The 19,088-nt window shown below is 41.1% G+C and overlaps 1 protein-coding gene across 2 annotated transcripts in view; it reads right to left on the bottom strand.

Moving 5' to 3' along the window:
* TBC1D9 (TBC1 domain family member 9) overlaps positions 1–19,088 on the bottom strand; it is a 42,666-nt gene that overhangs the window by 9,187 nt on the left and 14,391 nt on the right. For both annotated transcript variants that reach the window (XM_018563418.1, XM_018563417.1), the window contains exons 4-16: positions 17,514–17,742; positions 16,098–16,359; positions 13,890–14,097; positions 11,622–11,828; positions 11,270–11,440; positions 9,239–9,389; positions 8,927–9,141; positions 7,334–7,451; positions 6,804–7,089; positions 5,813–5,942; positions 5,330–5,428; positions 3,881–3,949; positions 1,655–1,895 (exon numbers count right to left, since the gene is read on the bottom strand). In XM_018563418.1, the coding sequence (XP_018418920.1) occupies positions 1,655–1,895; positions 3,881–3,949; positions 5,330–5,428; positions 5,813–5,942; positions 6,804–7,089; positions 7,334–7,451; positions 8,927–9,141; positions 9,239–9,389; positions 11,270–11,440; positions 11,622–11,828; positions 13,890–14,097; positions 16,098–16,359; positions 17,514–17,742 (2,386 nt within the window). The remainder of the gene's footprint in view (positions 1–1,654; positions 1,896–3,880; positions 3,950–5,329; positions 5,429–5,812; positions 5,943–6,803; positions 7,090–7,333; positions 7,452–8,926; positions 9,142–9,238; positions 9,390–11,269; positions 11,441–11,621; positions 11,829–13,889; positions 14,098–16,097; positions 16,360–17,513; positions 17,743–19,088) is intronic.

Below are 19,088 nucleotides of genomic sequence, written 5' to 3'. Positions count from 1 at the left end.
ATGAGGCTGCAGCAGGAGCTGTCAAGGAGATCTTCTGAGTGTGTAGCTCTGGCCACTGAAAGAGATCGGAGCAAAGCGGAGTCAGACCAACAGATCCGGCAGTTGGAAGAAGCGCTCCGTGATGTGCAGAAGCGGATGCTGGATTCTGAGAGCAAAGTGAAGCAGATGCAGACACACTTCTTGGCCCTGAAGGATCACCTGACCCAGGAAGCTCTAAGTGGCAGCTCACGTGCTGAGGAACTACAGGAACAGCTCCGAGATGTAAAGGGCAAATATGAGGGAGCATCTGCTGAAGTTGGGAAGCTGAGTATCCAGCTGCATCACAATGAGCTTCCTGGGGCAGGAACTGCGCAGGGAGGACGCATGCTTGCGTAAGGACAACAGGCGCCTTCAAGATGAGCTAGCCATTTGTGAGGAGAAGCAAAAAAGCAGAGCGAAGGGTCCAAGAGGCCGGAGAGCAGCTGAAGTTGGCTGTCACTACTGACAAGTTTGAAAACATGCAATGCCTTTTAACTAATGAGGTGAATGAGAAGTCTCGGAGATTAGAAGATGTTGAACAGGAGCTGAGTCGTGTCAGAGATGAATTTGAAGCTGCAAATAAGGAGAAGAGGAGGTCTGAACCCAAGTTGGACATGTTGAGGAAAGAGCTGAATGATTTGAAAGTAAGGAACAGCAGCCTTGCACGGGAAAGTGAGAAGCTCCAGTCAGAGAAGATCCTGCTGCAGAGGCAAGCTGAGGAGCTAAGAGCGCAAATGAGAAGTCAGCATGTTCCAGCACAACTGCATGCAGAGACTAAGAGAGCCTGTGAGGAAACTGTAGCCCTGCTCCAGTATGTAGATGACATGATCTTATGTGCTGACACCCTGCCCCTGGCTGAAGAAACTGCGCAGAGTCTGCTTACATATCTGGCTAAAAAGGGGTGTAAAGCTTCCAAAGACAAACTGCAATGGTGCTCTATCATGAAATGACAAGTCACAGACCACGTTCTGGTACAACTCATCCACCGCACATGTAGCCACATTACCCACATGTGTACATAGATGCCATAGGAGTCCCAAGGGGGGTCACAGACGAGTTCAATGCTCGAGACCAGGTAAAAGCAGCTTTTGAGTCCATAGATGCGTCATAAACCTTAATCCTGTGTTTGTGATTTCTCCGGTGCACCGCAAAACGACATAATTAGAAACAGCAGCAGACATCTTGTGTGAACCCAGTTGTGGTTCAGATCCATTTCAATATTAATAGGCTACATATAACCTAATAACAGAGTAGCTTTCTTTTATCCACAGAAGTTTTTGTACAAGCTGTCTCCACATATTATATCACTGCTAGCGGGAAGGCTAACATGACTTTAGCCCTGCGATCAACATGCATAGAGAACTGTGTACACAGTGAAAATCTACACTTCCGTGAAACATCTATTTGCCTACAAAATGAACCCCTTGGAATCATCCTAAAATGGTATAATGTTTGCCTACACAACCTCTTTACCTTTGATTGATTGTATTACAATTTTTTTTTTAGCTTATTGTTTGTTATTATTGTCATTACATAATATATTATCCTCTAAAAAGTTTTACAGCCAGCCAACACTACACACTCCTATGGTCACAGGAATTCAATTACCTTATTCAAAATATATTTTTATACTCACTTAAGCCAGAGACAAACTCTTTGAAATTGATCAAACAATCCCCATTCTCATCTAGGAGTCTAAAGAGACGGACAGCCATGACATCTGTGTGTGCGCCACTTGCCCATGGGAATAGGAGTATGAACATGCCTTTGAATTGCTGGAAGTCTATGCGGTACTGCTCAAGATAGGGAAGGGAGGGGTCGTGACTTTCAACGGAGCTGCTGTTACCTCCCCAGTAGCAGCTAGTCAGGTGCTCCGCCTGAAACGGTAAAATATTTCAGCTGATTATTAACACAGTTACATATTTTTATTTTTATGTATGTTGTGCTCATTGTATTAAGCAACAAAAAATAAATGTACCAGACACAGCATAATATTACTAGCAAGTGAAATTAGGTGTATGTTCTAGCAAGTTTTATTTACCGAGCCAATTTAAAAAGGAACATTATCAAATATCAAAATTATATGAAAGCATTATAACTTGAATTTAAAGTCAGTGAAAACCATGTTTGTCCTAGGACAGTGGTTTTCAACCCGAGTCAGACCAGAACCCTGTAAATTCTTCAAAACCTTCTATGACCCAACAGTAAAAAAAAAAAAACAACTTACTCATACAAAAAAGAAAGTATGGAAATACAAACTTTGTATTTAAAATGTATTAAAAAGGAAGTAATCAGTATCAGTTGTAATTTAAATGAACAAAATGACAAAAAAATATTAAGCCTATTTAAAGCTTCATTGTTTTCTCATTCTTGCGGTGTATTTTTTTCCTTTTCCCTTTCATTCTCTCTCTCGATTGTTTTGCTTTGGTTTTTTTTTTTTGCTCGCTCTCTTTTTCATTCTCTCTTTCCCTCTCTCGTCCTTTCCCTTTTCTTTCTCTCAACCTAATTTTTTCTTACTCTCCATTAATGAATAAAACACCCACAACCCCCCTATCTGATGCTGTCATGTGACAATGTCCGCTTTTTGCTGATTGGCTGCAGCTTCAAAGTGTCTTGACTGGTTATGGGTTGTGTTTACATAATACACTTCATGAACTGCAGGACCGCAAGTTACATTAATTTCAACCGTCAGGTCTCGCAGCAAATACTCTGACAGAGATCTGAATAGACAGGCAGCATGAACAAACTGCACTGGCACCAGCCTCATCTGCTTCCCAGCCTAGCGCTTCTCCCTGAATCCTGAGGCCCCTTGGGCCCTGGGACCAGGGGCAGACTGGGTTGGGAAGCCAGTGCCCAAAAGACAGGGCAGGAAGCCATAGCCCGGCAGTAAAGAAACTGCAGCCTCACAGCAGTCCACGGACTGGTGTTTGAAAACCACCGTTCTAGGAGATAAGACCATTTATAGATTCCCCTCCATATATGTTAGAACATAGACTAACACATGTTGCAACATTTAATTCAGCCTCCATACACAAGATCTAAGACTGACGCTCAATTAATTTTAATGATTTTACACTGAAATTCTAAAATCCTCTCTCAGTTGTGGTGCATTTTTGCAATATATTTGAATGCTTTCCGCTATACAATTTGTTTGGTTACCTGAATTACACTATACTGTATTACACTGTTGGTGGACAATTACACTGTTGGTGGACAAATGATTGCATTCAGGTGCTTTACAGTATGTGAAAGGTACAGTTAAAGACTACAGAATAGGAATACATTTTATACAATTGTGAACTTTCAACCATTGCAACAATTTGGGGAAAGACCTCTCCAGCACAATGGTACACAAACCCAGCTCCATAAAATTATGGTTTGAGGAGTTTGGTGTGGAGGTACTCAAGTGGCCTGCACAGGGCCCTTACCTCAACCCTATTACCTTGGAGTGAAGTAGAATGCTCGGCAGGTCATCTTGTCTAACATCAGTATCTGACCTCAGTGTGGCTCAATGGTCACACATTCCCACATAGACAATCAGATCTTGTGGAAAGCTCTCCCAAAGGAGTGGAGGCCATTATAGCCTATTAGAGGTGGGGTGGGGGCAACTCCATTTATGCCTATGGTTTTGGAATGGGGTGTTCAACAAGGTCATAAGTGTGAAGGTCAGGTGTTCACAAGCATTGGCCATACAGTACATTTTAAAAAGGCAAAGCATAAGGTAATATAAGTGACTTTGGGAAGCCAAGAGCCACAAAGGAAAGCCACAGCTTCTAAAAAATGCACCACATTTAACCTAATGAGCAGCTGCTGGATTGAAATGCAGTGAATACAATAGATACAAGCTATATTCTATCCATACCTTAAAAAGTGCATACAATTCTTCCAACTCATCAATTGTGAAAGCAGTGTCAGTGACAATAGTACGGACCTATAGGAACAACATTTTTAAATGTCAGTATAACTGCAGCAAAATATGCTATTTTCCACAGAACACAGAATGAAGTCAGCGGAAAATTAATATGCTCGTTAAAAGGCTGCTAAAATTAGTTCCCTCATCACTGTGCAAAGTCTAGCAAACAAAAAATATTCTGTTCTAATTTTAATTCATTTAATCAGGCAATTAATTATGATTAGTCTCATTACTCAGCTGTATACAATCCAGGTGCTGTCAATCTTTTCAGAAAAATACAGCATATGCCATATAAAAACAGAATATTCCGTGCTTTTTCCAGTATGTAAACAGAAGCTTGGTAAGGATCTCCCACAGATTATACAAAAATGTGGGCAGAAGCTTCAATAAACACCCAGCCTGCCCTATTTCTATGATGATTATATTTTGCAAAGATTTTTAAATGTGTAATAACTAACAGACCTAAAAAAAGTCTTACTTTTTATAGACTAGGGCACATTTAGCAAGCAGAAAATAGACAAAATACTCATCTATTTCATTTACCATTGCCTTACTGATATAAATGATTTGTGCTTCATCAACTGGCTCGTCAAAGCTTTTCTTAACTTTTTTAATTCCATAAACGTCAGATAAGATGCAAAATAGGCAGCTGTGTGCATACAAAATCAAAATCTGCTTAGACAGTGCTTTTTTTATCTACCCACAGGATGGATTCCAGTGTCGGTCCCATAGAAAAACCTCCTATGTGCCATATTAATTACATCTTGGAACATCATCTAGGTTATCGTTAAAAAGTACAGGCCAAATATTTCTATCTTTGCCTGTTAAAGGCTCTATGGTCTTCCCCTCCCTAGGTGCAGAAAGTGTTTCTTTAGGCCTGGTGACAACACACTCATACACCTTCCACTTTAGCTAAGGTTCCCTACACTAACCTAAAATCCTGTGCAAGCCAGGTAGGGGGCAGGGTAGAGTGACACTGCTAGATGTATAAGGCCTCTGCATCTCCCGCCCAGCTCTTAGCAACCTGGGAAGCACTATCTGGCATACCACCGAGCTCCTAGAAACCAGTGACGTTGCCACTAGTTGCCAGGAGCTCGGCAGGACGCTGGCAAAGTGCGTCCTAGGTTGCTAAGGGCTGGGCAGGTACATGTGTACGGCCCTTACACATCTTCTAGTCTGGCTCTTAGCAACCTGTAGTACTCAGGCCGGAAAGGGGGAGGCAGGCACACTGCAAACATTGTGCAGCAGAGCGGCCATGGTGGTTTGTACTTGGGAAGCTCAAAAGGGAAATATTTATTTTATACATCATCAATAAAATTAAACATACAAAACTAAAGACCTCATATTTGAAATGAAAACTAATTTGTTAAGATCAACACATGGTAAAGCAGTACTTACAACATTTCGTTTTGTAGTATCCTCAAGTGTCTGTATCACTTTAAGCCGTTGTTTAAATCTCATTTGCTCTATTAGGTCTGCCCATATAGTTCCAAATTTCTGCAGTGATAAAAAACACATTGTAAATGTGCAGTACTCTGCATAGCAGCACTTACTCTGGGACAAGGAGGGGAAATATTAAGGGCCAATCAGGGTCTGCTGTAGTGCACTTGTGCTGATGTGTGAACATTCTTACAGACAGTTCGACCAATCAGTATAATGAGCGTGTGTTTTTGACCAAACTGTGCTGCCACTGCAGAATAGAATAATGATCTGGCTATGTTGTCTGAGATGGATTTCTGGATCCTCCATCCTCTTTGGCAAGTAAAACCGTTCTCCTGCATGCATTTCAGCTGTGTATTTAGCTGATTACCTGCAGTTCAGCTTTAAATGTGTAACCAAACAGTTTAATTTAACAATGGACCATAGTTGTATACACAATACCTGATAAGAGGCAGCTATCAGTGTAAAGATGTCCACTTCTGGATAAGGCTCTGTGTCATCCGTGATTAAGGAATGGAGATGAGGAATTGGTGGTAAAGTGCTGTCTTTATTACTCACACTGTCTAAATACCTTTAGAAAAAAAAAAAGGAAATTGTAAAATGATGTAAAAGAAAATGAACACCCCCAGCCTAGATGTCAGAAGCACAATAGACATATGTATGTCTGAAGCTGAATTTATCTCACCATGACCTAAATGGTTGACTTGTATCTTTGCAGCTCAAACCCTACTCCACCAAAGCTGTTTATACACAAATGGGGAAGTTCTGGATGCAAAGTTTGCCACAATCCAACTATTTTAATGTTTTCTTGAAGTGGAGAAGTTAATTTTATAGCAAGCCACAGAAGTAATATGCAGGCTGTTTTGTAGTAAGCCGATGTCTTAGCTGGACACAACTTTTCATTCAGTCAGCAGCAGTACCATTTGCAGCTCCTGTACCATTTCTATGTTTGGTATTGGCATAGTATTGTTAGATTTAGGGCTCTTTTTTATGTAGTATAAAGAAGAATGGGTTTTCTTTTCTGATGAGGTTCAATAATGGATCCATAAAGGATGCCACTGGCCCACAATTCAGCTGGTCACATATGGCAAGCCTGAGTTCAAAACTTGCTAACTGTACTGGGCTGATGCTAAAACTAGTACTTCTGTAACCAATTTCTATTGTAAGAAATCATCTTCCAACAACCACCTTCATCATTCTAGCAAAAGAAAACCGGATTCCTTTTACTAATTAGTAGGCAAATATTTACCATTTGAATGCTAAATAACAAACACTGCTAATACTATTGTCTGACACAGTCACCCACAAGTCTTAAATCATGACTCCATACCTTTTTTTATAGGTAGGATATTATATAAATTCTATTTTAAAAGAACAATATTGTACCGAACTCTAGAAAATCTTCTAAAGAGAAATGAGAACTATCACATACCTCCCCAGGACAGTCATAGCTTCTCCATCATCTTTGCAGTTAAGTAGCTTGTCCACATTGGCCTCCAATACAGCAAGTGCCAGTTGGAATATCACCTTAATGCCTTCATAGAAGAAACAGTCCACTACCACCACAGCACTTTCAAAAGGCATGACGCTGAGGAACAAGGTCAGGAACCAAGATAGGGAAATCGTGGAAATGACCCCCAGATCTTGCATACAGTCATACAACTGAGGCACATAATCCCGAGCCAACTCTTCAAAAACGCCCTGATCCACAAGAGCCCCTAGAAGAAACAAAATGATTTGTATAGTTCACCAACAAATTCAGCCCCAGATGGGTACTGCAGATGTTCTGCAAAACATATATTTTATTGTTAGTTATTTATTATTGGTTTCACAGATAATACCAGCTGCCTGTAGAGGTTACTCACTATGGGCACCTCACCACTTACACTTTGGTTTGATGTTGTGAAACAAAGTAGATACAGTACTAATATTAGAAAACCTAACATTTCTTCCAAAACATACCAACAACTCTTGTATTGTAGTAATCAGGAAGCATGCGTTCACATAGAGCAACAAGCAACCAAAAGGCCTCTTCTTCCTTTGCATACAGCAGAAGCACAGAGGTAACAATATTCATGGCCTACAAAAAAACAGATTGCAAATCAGGACCAGCATACAATAATACAAAGATAAAGACATAGATGGGCAAATGTAGACATCACCCGGCAGCCTCTTTCATTTTTAGTACAGGTTAGAGAAAAATATATATTAGCAATGAGGTTTAAGCAAACAGCGGCATTCCCGACAATATTACATTTCAAATCTTGTTCCCTTGGATTACAGAATACCCTGCAAAGATATGGGTTACAGTCTCTGGACAGCCGTTCTGCAGTAAACTCAACCTTAGTATCTACAGTATCTACAGTCCAAGTAGTTGCATAACAAAGGCTAAATCAATGTTACACCTATGTTTTTGGGATAATGGTTCAGTTTATTGTCAGACAAAAAGCAACAAAAAGTGCTGAGCAAATATGGCTGCCCTACATACATATATAATCACGAATAAACAAAAGAATGATTGTTAAATAGTTAACAAACACCAAAAAATGAGTTACAAGCTGATTTACCCTACATGTGTAACTAAAGAAAAAACACTGAAAAGTCTATATAAGGTTGTAGCTAAATGCTCACATGGTTTCCCTCTACACAGTACATTCTGATTGTTCAAACGTATCAAGTCCTATATTAAATCAGAATTGTACTGTTACATAGGATACAATCCAGTCAGTTCATTGAACTATTTTAGCAAATCTGACCTTTTTCATATGGTATGAATGTAGTTTGATATATTGTACGGGTGTTGCCCCATGTAAGAATTATAATCAATCTGAACTATATGCAGTGAATTATATAAACAGATTATAATGTGTGTGGGTGTCTTATTATCACAAGGCATTCCACATCAAGGTTCAAGTGGAAAGATAAAAAGAGATACGGATAGAAAGAAATAGAACAACAAAATGTCTACTATAGTTCTCAGCCAATGTGACTTTTTTTTTTTTCTTTAGAATTGCAACTGGGTCATGGACTTAAATATTTGCTGAATTATTCTGCTTCAGTCATCAAATAAAATGGAAAATGAACCATAAAGGAAACCAAGTTTGAGATAAAACTGCTGACTCTCCTTTACAGACACCCACTGACAGAGCTATATTATAAACTTGTTGAATTGCTTTCCATACGTGATTACACAGGAAGCACTGATAACCTACTAATGTGTACAAGCAGCTATGCGAGGTACAAGTGAAATCTGATAAGAATTTTAAGTAGGATATTTACAACCAATGCTGGCGTTTGGCTTGACCATGTCTACATGCCTAAATGTATTAAGTTACTGCCATGTGATTGGCTGATAAAATATTTGTGTTAACGAGCAGTTGAAGAGGTGTACCTAATAAAGCGACCAGTGAGTGTATATTATAACACGTCATGCTGTAAGCAAACCCATGGCTTAGGTACGGACACCTGTGTTACTATAGTAATGTACAAACTACCAAACACATTGCACTTGCTCTAATCCCAGTGTCCCCTGTGAAATGTACATTTTAAATTTACCTGACAGTATCCAATGTTTGGATTTCTGAAGGCATAAGCAGTGAGGACTCTCCTCAAGGCAGAGATCCCAATTTCGTTTTGGAATGCTGGATGTTCTGGAAGGGAACGATGCAAATCCCTCTCAATCTCTTCTGTGGCAAGGTTATATTGACCCATTGACTTCTCGACCAGCTCTTCATAATACCCAGGATGAGTAGTCATTTCATTAATAGCACCTGGTAATATAGAACAGGTAATAAAGAACTGCAAGACTATGCCTTTACAGGCCTAGATGTTTACTAATCAGTAATTCAAGTTTAAACTGTAACTGACCAGAGAAGAGCAGCCATAACTCTCCACGCATACTCTCTGGGATCCCTTTCAGCACCAGGTCTCTTGTCTTTTGTGTGCGGTACATGCAGATTCCCTGGCCATACTCTGCAAAATGGATCTTCCATGCTTGTTCCTTCAGAAACTCTTTGGCCTTTTACAAAAGAAAGAAGTGTGCAAAGCTGAACCACAATTTTTTAATTTATAATGAATGCTCTTTTTATTCAGATTTATTTCCACTGTGGGGTCTACCAAATACTGCTAATTGAGGGAGGACACACGATGTTGCTATAATTGAAGAGATTGTAGAGAAGATCCATACTCAGGTGTGCAGTACTTTCCAGTACCATTTGGAAAAGAGGTGATGGTATGATTAGGAGGGGATTTAGGTAGGGTGGGGTAAATGTAGAAGAAATGGTGGGAGAAGTCCAAAGGGAGTGTATGCCTTTAGTTTTCTGGCAGGTCTGGGTACAAGCCTGATTGGTTTGCTCAGCAGAGCCTCTAGGGGAAATGTTACGTTACATAGGGTTAGAGAAATAGTAAAGTTAGATCCTAATTCTACCACATTTTCCATACAAGATGTTTTTCACATTGCAAACAACTTCAAATCCCTAATATTTTAGTTTGTTTCTTTTGGAATCACCCAGACTGATTTTGGTTTGCGAGTAGGACTGGAAAGAGTTGGATTAAACATTGTATAAATTCATTTGGCTGACTATTAGTGACGATTCCCACCCATATGCTTTGGGACTGCACTGGCAGTTGTTTCCAGTGCAGCCCCAGCACAAGACAAAGCAAATTGCCTAGTCACGGACAGGCTCGGGTTCACACCACCACGTTGCAATGGAAATGTGGTGGTGTGCACTGAAAAAGGTACAGCATGTTGTACTTTTTTTTCAGCGCAGCAGGATGTGATGCACTGTGCACAATGAACTGAATAACATTTAAAATTTTAAAGTTTTAAGCATAAAAAGAAAAAAAGTACACAGTTGCCATGCGCCAGGATTGGCACATCAGCACTGTGTCAGGCAACACACCCCAGCTGCTGTACTTTTAGTGCAGAGGCTAGTGTGAATTGGCCCTTAGGATGATATTGATCTCAAACTGAAAGATGATGGTGTATCATTAAAGCAAGGGGCTCTCACTTTCCCCATAAAGCGTGTGTGGCAGAGGGGCTTAAATGCAATCCTTGCAGATTCTCTTGGTGGGCCCTTATCCAGGTGCCCTGATGAGATAGTTGCCCTCTTAACCCTTTGTTAAAACAACCCTCAGTAGAGAAAACAAGACTCTGATCCAGATGTTTAAAAGAAGCACTGTAGCAGATCTGCTGGCATTTCACAGGAAGGTATCCAGGTCCCCAACATGTATTGTTTTATAAGAAAATTAGAGTATTACAGTATTGAAATGTAAGTGAAAGAAATGTGTGATTATTAGATCACCCCATGTCCTATAACTCAACCACTTACTACCCTCTCTCCTGAAAATAAACACTGACCTTAGAGCCTCGTTTACCAAAAAAAAAGTTACCAATTCATTTTATGCACATTTTAATGTGGCATCTGGGAAAGTGCAGTCTGGCAAGAAAAATAATAGTGATTTGCGGCGTTAAGATACAATGCTATCCTTTAGGGCAGGGTACACAACATTTTTAAAAAAGGGCTGGTTCAATGTCCTCCAGACTTTAGGAGGGCCAGACTGTGGCCAGTTGGAGATCAGGCTTGGTGATCAGTGGAAGTAAAAAAAAAAAATTACCTAGCTCATGTGGTATTTGGGAGGAGGGATAATGCCCCACTGTTGGTATCCATGCAAGGAAAAATGTTGAGTTTTTTTGCCACATCAATGGTCAATATTGGGAATTGTGCCCATCGATGGTGTCAAAAAAAGGAATTATGCCCCACTGTGTCAGTGAAAGAAATAGTGGCCCTTTGTGTCACAGGGAAGAATAATTCCCCCGATAGCTGGATAAAGGCAGGCAAAGGGCGTTATCCGGCCCACAATTTGGAGTCCACTCCTTTGGGGCAACTATATAATTACCAGTTTAGGGTTGAACTCCTCCGGTGATCTCCTGCGATACATTGTCATTAAGGTCTGGGTGGCGGTTGGAGCATTATTGCCATTAAGATTTAATGGTCGGTCACCATCTACTTCTGTCTGGAGTCTCAGCTGAGGACTGCAGGAAACAAAGCTGCTAGCTCTGGAATAAACCTAAAAGAAATGAATTAAACACATTAGACCAGGACACGGCTACCAGGCAGCTCTTTATTATCAGTATAAAGATTAGGGATGTGTGAAAGCAGATGCAGAGTAGGGAACATTATCATAATCTAAACAACTGCAACATAGTGGACTACATGAGCCTTCTTTTTTCCGCAATGTGCTGTCATACCTCTTCACCCATGCTGCTGTCACTCCCAGATATGTCCTTATCAAAGTACATTTTCAGGGTAGTTTGCTGCAGGAAATCAGATATCCTCTGCACAAGAAAGTCTCTGTCCTTCAGGTTGGCAAATAGGAAAGTCATTCTGTTCTTTGTGCTGATAGACAGTGGACTCGGCAGGACACTGGAACTGTCTGCTTTCTCAACAATAGTCACCTACAGAAAATGTAACACATCATTTGTTTACCAAGTATCTAGCTAAGCCTTTCACCAAACACATTTTTATTTCTCAATTGTCAACATTTTTAAAAGGGCCTGATTCACACCCTTTGCCCTGGTGCAGTGTTATCCTGCGTTGCGTTAACTTGCCTTACGTTAAGGCAGTTTTTTCAAATGAATGGGCTGAAATGTCCATATAAACACGGCGCCATAATGCACTGTAATGTGTTACCGTGCATTATGATGTGCCTCACAGTTGCCGCGCGGTATTGCAATGTAAAATCCCTTGGGATAAAATAAAAAATCCTACAAACAATATCCAATATTTAATATCCAATTAAGTGTGAGTCTTGAGGGCATATTCAAAAAACAGTGACTTCACTAAATATTTACTGGTGTTAAATCAATCACTATCATTTAAGCACATGCACCTAAAAGATTTGTCTGCAGTTAATGTTTGGTTAATGTCAAATTTCCCTGCTTTAAAAAATTGCTCCTTACTATCTATACCCAAAGTTACAGATAAGGTTAAATATTTCACATTTTCACTCATCAATCCAGAGCACCTGCTGCCATTTTTCTGCACCCCAGTTCCTATGTTTTCGTACATAGTTGAGTCGCTTAGCCTTGTTTCCACATCGGAGGTATGGCTTTTTTGCCGCAAGGCCGCAGAAAAATGGCAGCAGGTGCTCTGGACTAATGAGTCAAAATCTGAAATATTTGGCTGTAGCAGGAGGCAGTTTATTTGTCGAAGGGCTGAAGAGTAGTATAATAATGAGCGTCTGCAGCAACAGTTAAGTATGGTGGAGGTTCCTTGCAAGTCTGGGGCTGCATTTCTGCCAATTGAGTTGGAGATAGGTCAGAATCAATGGTGTGAGGAGCAAGTGAGGGACAGGAAGGCTCCTCCCTGTCTCCTCCCTTCCTCCTCCCTTTCTCCTTTACACTAGCTTGGGGACGAGTTGGGGGTGCAGCTTTGTCTGGTGGGGGCAGAGTTTCGGTCGGCGGGGGCAGGGCGGGATGGGCTCAGGGCGAGGCTGGGGAATGCCTCACCCAGAGCACGAGGTACCGCATGTCACTGGTGGTGACAGGGTTAACCACTGTGCCAATTTCAGCCAAATCATCCAGACCTGGCAGAAATGTGTACACGGTATAGCTGGCTTAAACTACTGGTTTCTTCTGTATTGCCTTGGAGGTAAAAAAAAATGTACTCCTCCAGCAGCATTCTCCATAAATTAAAACAAGAAAATACACAAAAATCAGCAACAGAGAGAGTGAGAACCCTTGGAACAGCAGTGGTAGGTGGTGATGGTGCTAGATGTCCTGGCTGGGAGACATAGAATGCAGACAATTTCAAATGTTGGTAAATGCCTATAACTGAAAACATTTGGGGGGAATCAACTAAGACTGGAACAGACAATCTGGAGCAGTTGCCCATAGTAACCAATCAGCTTCTCTCTTCCACTTGTTCAGTTAAACTTTGATAATGAAAGGTAGAATCTGATTGGTCTTAGTAAATCATTCTCAATTTTGAATGCCTTACTTATAAAAAGGTCATGTAAAAAGGTTTCCTGTGTGTGTTTGAATGGCATTCAAAAAGGATAATTAAACAAATGCGTTTAGGACTATGCTAGCAAAGGAGGGGCTATAGTCATTATGCCCTGAGCTGCATAAATTCCAGGATTTGCCAGTTTAACAGCCATTCTCTGGAATATTATTCATATTTTTAATTAAAATAACAACCGAGTAGAACCATTCCGACATATCTGCTGACAATGAACAGGTTGCAGGCGAGGGAGGTGGCGAAGGGCTGCAGCTTATCAATGTTTACATCGCTTTCTAGCTGTTTGCTTAATGAAGGAAATATAATTAGATCCAACCGGCACGGAAAAAGTGCATAAATTAGTGCCTAAGACTCGCAGTAAATGGGCCAGAAAATTCAGTAAAATGACTCATTTCTAGACGGAGGGGGTGAAGAACCAAATTACATGGATGGCTCAAAAAAGGTCAATGCTGAGGGACTGTGCACTGTCATCACTGTAGAAATACACAGAGACGCACCTCTCTCAGTGGAATGATTAGACTGCACAGGTTCTCCTCTTTACTGGTGAAGCAGATGTAATTGGTGGAAACAAACATTTGGCCAACAATATGTCTTTTACTGAATGGTGTCCACAGGGTACAGTCTGTATGTCCATCCAGCTTCTCGTCCTTGGGGAGGCGGAAGAGGGAACGATATCGCTCGCTCTTCGCGCGAGCGTCTAAATCCCTGCAATATAAAAACAAACCAGTTTGTCAGTTGAGTAAATGTGAAGTCAATACAGGTTTTAGGAAGGGCCCGGTGTATACAAAAGGGGTTATATAAAATATGCAGATTTTTTGCAGCACTACCACCAAAACGGATGATACTTAAAGTGTATCTAAACACAAAAGCAAACATTTAACCCCTTCATGACTGAGGCCCTTTTTTCATTTTTTGCACCCATGTTATATTCCACATTTTAGGCCTGAAAATGACTTAAAACCCCCCAACATTATATATTTTCTGAATGCCAAGACCCTATAGAATAAAATGGTGGTAGTTGCAAATTTTTATGTTGCGCAATATTAGCGCAACTCCTTATTAAACCCAAACATTTAGTAAAAAATTTAATTTAATGCCCCAAAACACAACAAAATACCAATTTTTTAAATGACATATAAAAGATGAGGTTACAACGAGTAAAACGATACCCAACATGCATAGGTTACAAATTGCGTGCGTCCGCGAAACGGCGAAAAACTGCAGTACCCCAAAAAGTCAAAAGAAGACGCTTTAAACAGGTCATCAATTTAGAGATACTCCAAAATACTGGACCTAGAATTATTGCTCTCACTCCGGCGTGCGCGGCGATACCCAACATGTGTAGCGCGTTCGTCGTTTTCATACGTAGACGCACCCGACGCGTGTTTACGTGGCGACGCGCGTGCTCGCGGGGGCGGGGGACTTTAAAAATGTTTTTTTATTATTATTAGATTGATTTTATTTAATTTTAATTGAAAAAGGGTTTGTTTTTTTTTTAACTTTGGCTGCTATCACATAGCGGGGCTTACAAGCCCCCCCATGTGATAGCAGATGGTCGTGACAGGTACTCTTTAAGGTGATGCTGGGGGTCCAAAAGACCCCCAGTGTCACCTTTACACTGGAAATAAGCTATTGAAGTGCAGATCGCACTTCAATAGCTTATAGCTGGGCTGCAGGAGCCCAGAACTGACAGCCCAGGGACCGGAAGTGATGCAATCTGCATCGCTCCCGGTCCCATAGAACGGGGAGGGGATCGATGAACGGAAGTTCGTCGACCTCCTCCCCAGCTCCCCGCGGACACAAAGATCGCCGGTCCCGGGCCCGTAGGAGGGGCAACGGAGCCCGGGAAGCACGGCGGGGGTGTCCGGCGGGGGGGGCGGCCCCTTCTTCGGGACGCAGAAGCGATCTGGCGACAGGTAAGTCGCCAGGATCGCTTCTGTTGTAAAGCCGACAGTCGGCTCTACAAGTTTAAACAGAGTCCCGGCGGCAAAAGTCGCCAGGAGTCTGTTTAAACAGCCCCGATGCTGGCGACGTACACTGTACGTCGTCAGTCACGAAGGGGTTAATATATTGCAGCATGCCAATGCTTAGATGTGGCTGCATTTGTTTTACAAACACGCGTTTCCGAGGGCTACCTGGCTGTATCCCAATGGATACACGCGGCAAATATACGCCCCAAAGACGCTCCTGTACTTCTTTGGGCGTAGAGCGTTTTGTAGCGCGTTCACACGGCCTGTAATACGCCCAGGTGTGAACCATACCCATAGGAAATAATGGGATTTCGGTGTTTGAGCGTTTTGCAGAGCGTAAGAACGCGCTACAAAACGCCCAGGTGTGAACGGGGCCTAAGCCAGAATTGTGTTACTTGCTGAAACACCAGGTGAAAATAAATGGGAAATGTAAAAAGGACCAAACAATGTGTGTGTTGCATTCAAAATTTTACTGAGAAGTCACTTGTTTGCCATTGCGGAAACATGTCGATCACAAATTGCTACGTGTATGGCTGCCTTTAACTTATACTAGTAGTTTAATAAGTTAGAAGCGAATCATTTAAAGAAGAACTCGGATGTTAACAATACAACAGAATCATGGGGTCAGTTCATCAAGATTCATTATTTTAACTGTACTCTATTTCACCGACCCAGCAAGCGTACTTTGCAGAAAGGACATGTGCAGCAAACGTCTTCATAAATATATTCACTCACCGTTTTAGGGCAGATACTTTCTTGGGCGATTTCTTTTTCAGTTTGGGAAGAGATCGGTCCTGCTCAAAGCCTTCGTTGTCCAGAAGCTGCCTCATAGCTATGTTGGCAAGTTGCTCCATTAGTTTGAATGTCTCTGTGATGTTGAGAAAGACGGAGAAGAAATGTTCACTAGACCGCGTGCTGGCTTTAATCATGTCGGGAAGAAGCAGGGTGGCTGTCTTTTCCAGTTGCGTTATATCCACCCAACGGATCACCAGCTTGGCTGAAAGAGAAATATGACAGCATGTCAGCAGCAAGAACATCACTGTGTCATTGCCTGAGGTTTGATTCTTAATGATGAACTTAATTATCAGTGGTCTAAGAGCATAGTCAAATAGGACCACACTACTGCATATTACTAAAAGGAATAGAGGAAATTTGCCCAGAAAATCCAGGTAATAAGGGGGCTGTGGTCCACTCCTCTTCTTGCCACATCACAGTGCTGGAATTCTTATTCCTCTCTTCACTCTCAATAGCCAAACTGAGCATGGGGGGAGTTGATCTAGTAGTAATGGCTGGGTGCTTTTTACCTTAATGCATTTGCAGCCACTTGTATTCTCTGCCACGACTGTGAAGATACTCTGGGTTCCCCAAACTTCCTGGTTGTGTGGGAGGGTATTGAGGGCAAAGGAGCCATAGGCTCCTTATGCTGTCATCAGTCAAACTGTGATTGCAAGGGTGGTGCAGCTTGGTGCAGCTTGGTGCAGGCACGGCCATGAGCATGCACACATGGGTGCCTCCAAAGCAACTGGCTAGGGGGAGATTGGGACTAGTGGTTTGGATACCATGAGAGAACGAGGAAATAAAAAAAGTTTTTCAAAGCAAGTCTGGCAACAATAAATAGCAAAAAAAAACGAAGGTGTATTGACACTTAAAGTGAAGATGAATATGTTCAGCCTTTAGGGCTGGCATTAAAGTGTAAAGTGTACCTGATGTTCTTGGCCACCCTGCATTGGCACGCTTACTGTTACAAGTGTTCTACAATTCAGAGGACTCTCTCTCATTATACCAAGCCCATAACACTCAGTCATTTACCTATATTCTACCTATTATTAAGGTCATTTATGCTTTTACCTACTATTCATCAGAAGCATGCAAACATTTCTGTGCATGGGAAGGATTCAAATGTTTAGCTTCATGAGGAAAAAATAATTTCATGTGGTGGTTGCCCAGGCCCTGTACAGCATCATAGACACAAAATGGCTGCACCCAAAGTAGCTGCACTGACTCTAAACAACGGATGAACAGTAAAATCAAAAGTCTAAAGACCACGCTAATACAAAAAGATAAGAGCAATTAGCAGCACACAATCACTGATCCATAAAATCTCACATATAGTATCCCAGAAATAAATGAATATTGACTTTTTCAGATTACCTTCTTTCCCCAGCAAGAAGGAATAGAAACAAAGGTGATTGATGCTCAGATACATCCATCCTTGCCTGGGAACTCTACCCTTCCAGAAACTGCAGGAATAGTAATTCACCAATTTCTCTTCATCTGGCATCCCAAAAAGCTTGTGGAACTTTACAATCGCCTCTTTAAACTTGTCTGTATCATCGTCTTCTTTAACACCATTGATTTTATTATACTCCGCAATGATCCCCTATAAAAAAGAAATCGCTGTAGTTATCTCTTCCTAACACATTTAGCTTGGAAACATTTGTACAGCAGTTAGAGACAAAAAAAACCCCACTGAAGAAATAATGGCTGCCATATTTATTAAATCCATTTTCTGCGTAGCCAGTCCTTCCAGCTGTATTAGGGGCCCCATACTGAGAGCCTCTATATATGGCAGTCTTAACCTATAAACCAGTGTAAGATTCTGAGATTACGAGGTTGATTTACTAAAGGCAAAAATCAGGCTGTTCACTTTGCAAGGGAATTTTTATTTAGCTTACTGAATGTGGTGAAATTGCACTTTTCCACAAAATGCCCAAAGAAAATCCAAAAGACGGTATTTTAGCTTTCACAAGATTGGATGATGGAAGTCAGCAGAGCTTCACCTCATTCACAAAGCTTAAAGGGTTATTAAACTTATTATTATTTGGTTATTATATTTGTCTTGCGAGGGTTGTAAGGTAATTAAAAAAATGTACAATCTGCCTACCTTGGACAGGCAGATCGTACTTGCGATGATCACAAGCCCGCCCCGCTTGGGGGGTCCTTTAATGTCACTTTAAGGAAAATTTGCTTTCAGCCCTCATTCACACTGAGCATTTTGTAACATACAATGTGTTTATCATAAAAAGGGTGATTTTACCATTGTCACAACTTGCTGCTCCTGATCCATGAAATATAATAGCAAACTTACCACATTTCATGAGGATCCACATTATCTATTTTTAGAAATCAAGAAAGCCAAGGTGAATGCAGCACCAGGTTTGAAACAAGATACATGCTGTTTTATAAAAACAACGATTTCAGCAGATGCTTACATAGAAGTACTATTTCATTACCACTGCATGCAATACCAGATTTCCATCAGTATTAATACTCTCTCAGTGCAGAAACAATTTGTGACAAGTAGTTTCAAGCGGAAACAGCAAGCAGAGAAGATAGTGACAAAGTTCAAATTCACAGCATATCCCCGTCACTTAATAATTAGGAAAGCACTTTGCAATAGAAATGGATGAAAAAGCGTACCAGGATGATAGAGGCTATTAGCAGCCATCTTTTTCAGTTTGAATTCATCTCCCCAACAGTGTATTTTCTTCTGTATCCATTCAAATATGTAAAGTCGTAGTTAGTTGGGCAAGGGTAATACAAACTAGTGTTCAGATAAAGAGGTAAATACCTACGTAGTCTCATTTCACTTGAATTAGGTGGAAGACCTATTGACAAAGAGCGTGCTGGAATATTAAATCAAATCATTACCCAGCACCCCAGATACAATATTTGTATTAAACTGTTGCTAGATGACTGACATCAGATCTCGCTCCTGCAGTTGCT

This window comes from Nanorana parkeri, unplaced genomic scaffold (genome assembly GCF_000935625.1).
Source record: "Nanorana parkeri isolate BGI_ZX_2015 unplaced genomic scaffold, ASM93562v1 scaffold662, whole genome shotgun sequence".
Classification (NCBI taxonomy): Eukaryota; Metazoa; Chordata; class Amphibia; order Anura; family Dicroglossidae; genus Nanorana; species Nanorana parkeri.
Note: the sequence above shows the minus strand (reverse complement) of the source record. Positions and strands in the feature narration are given on the sequence as shown.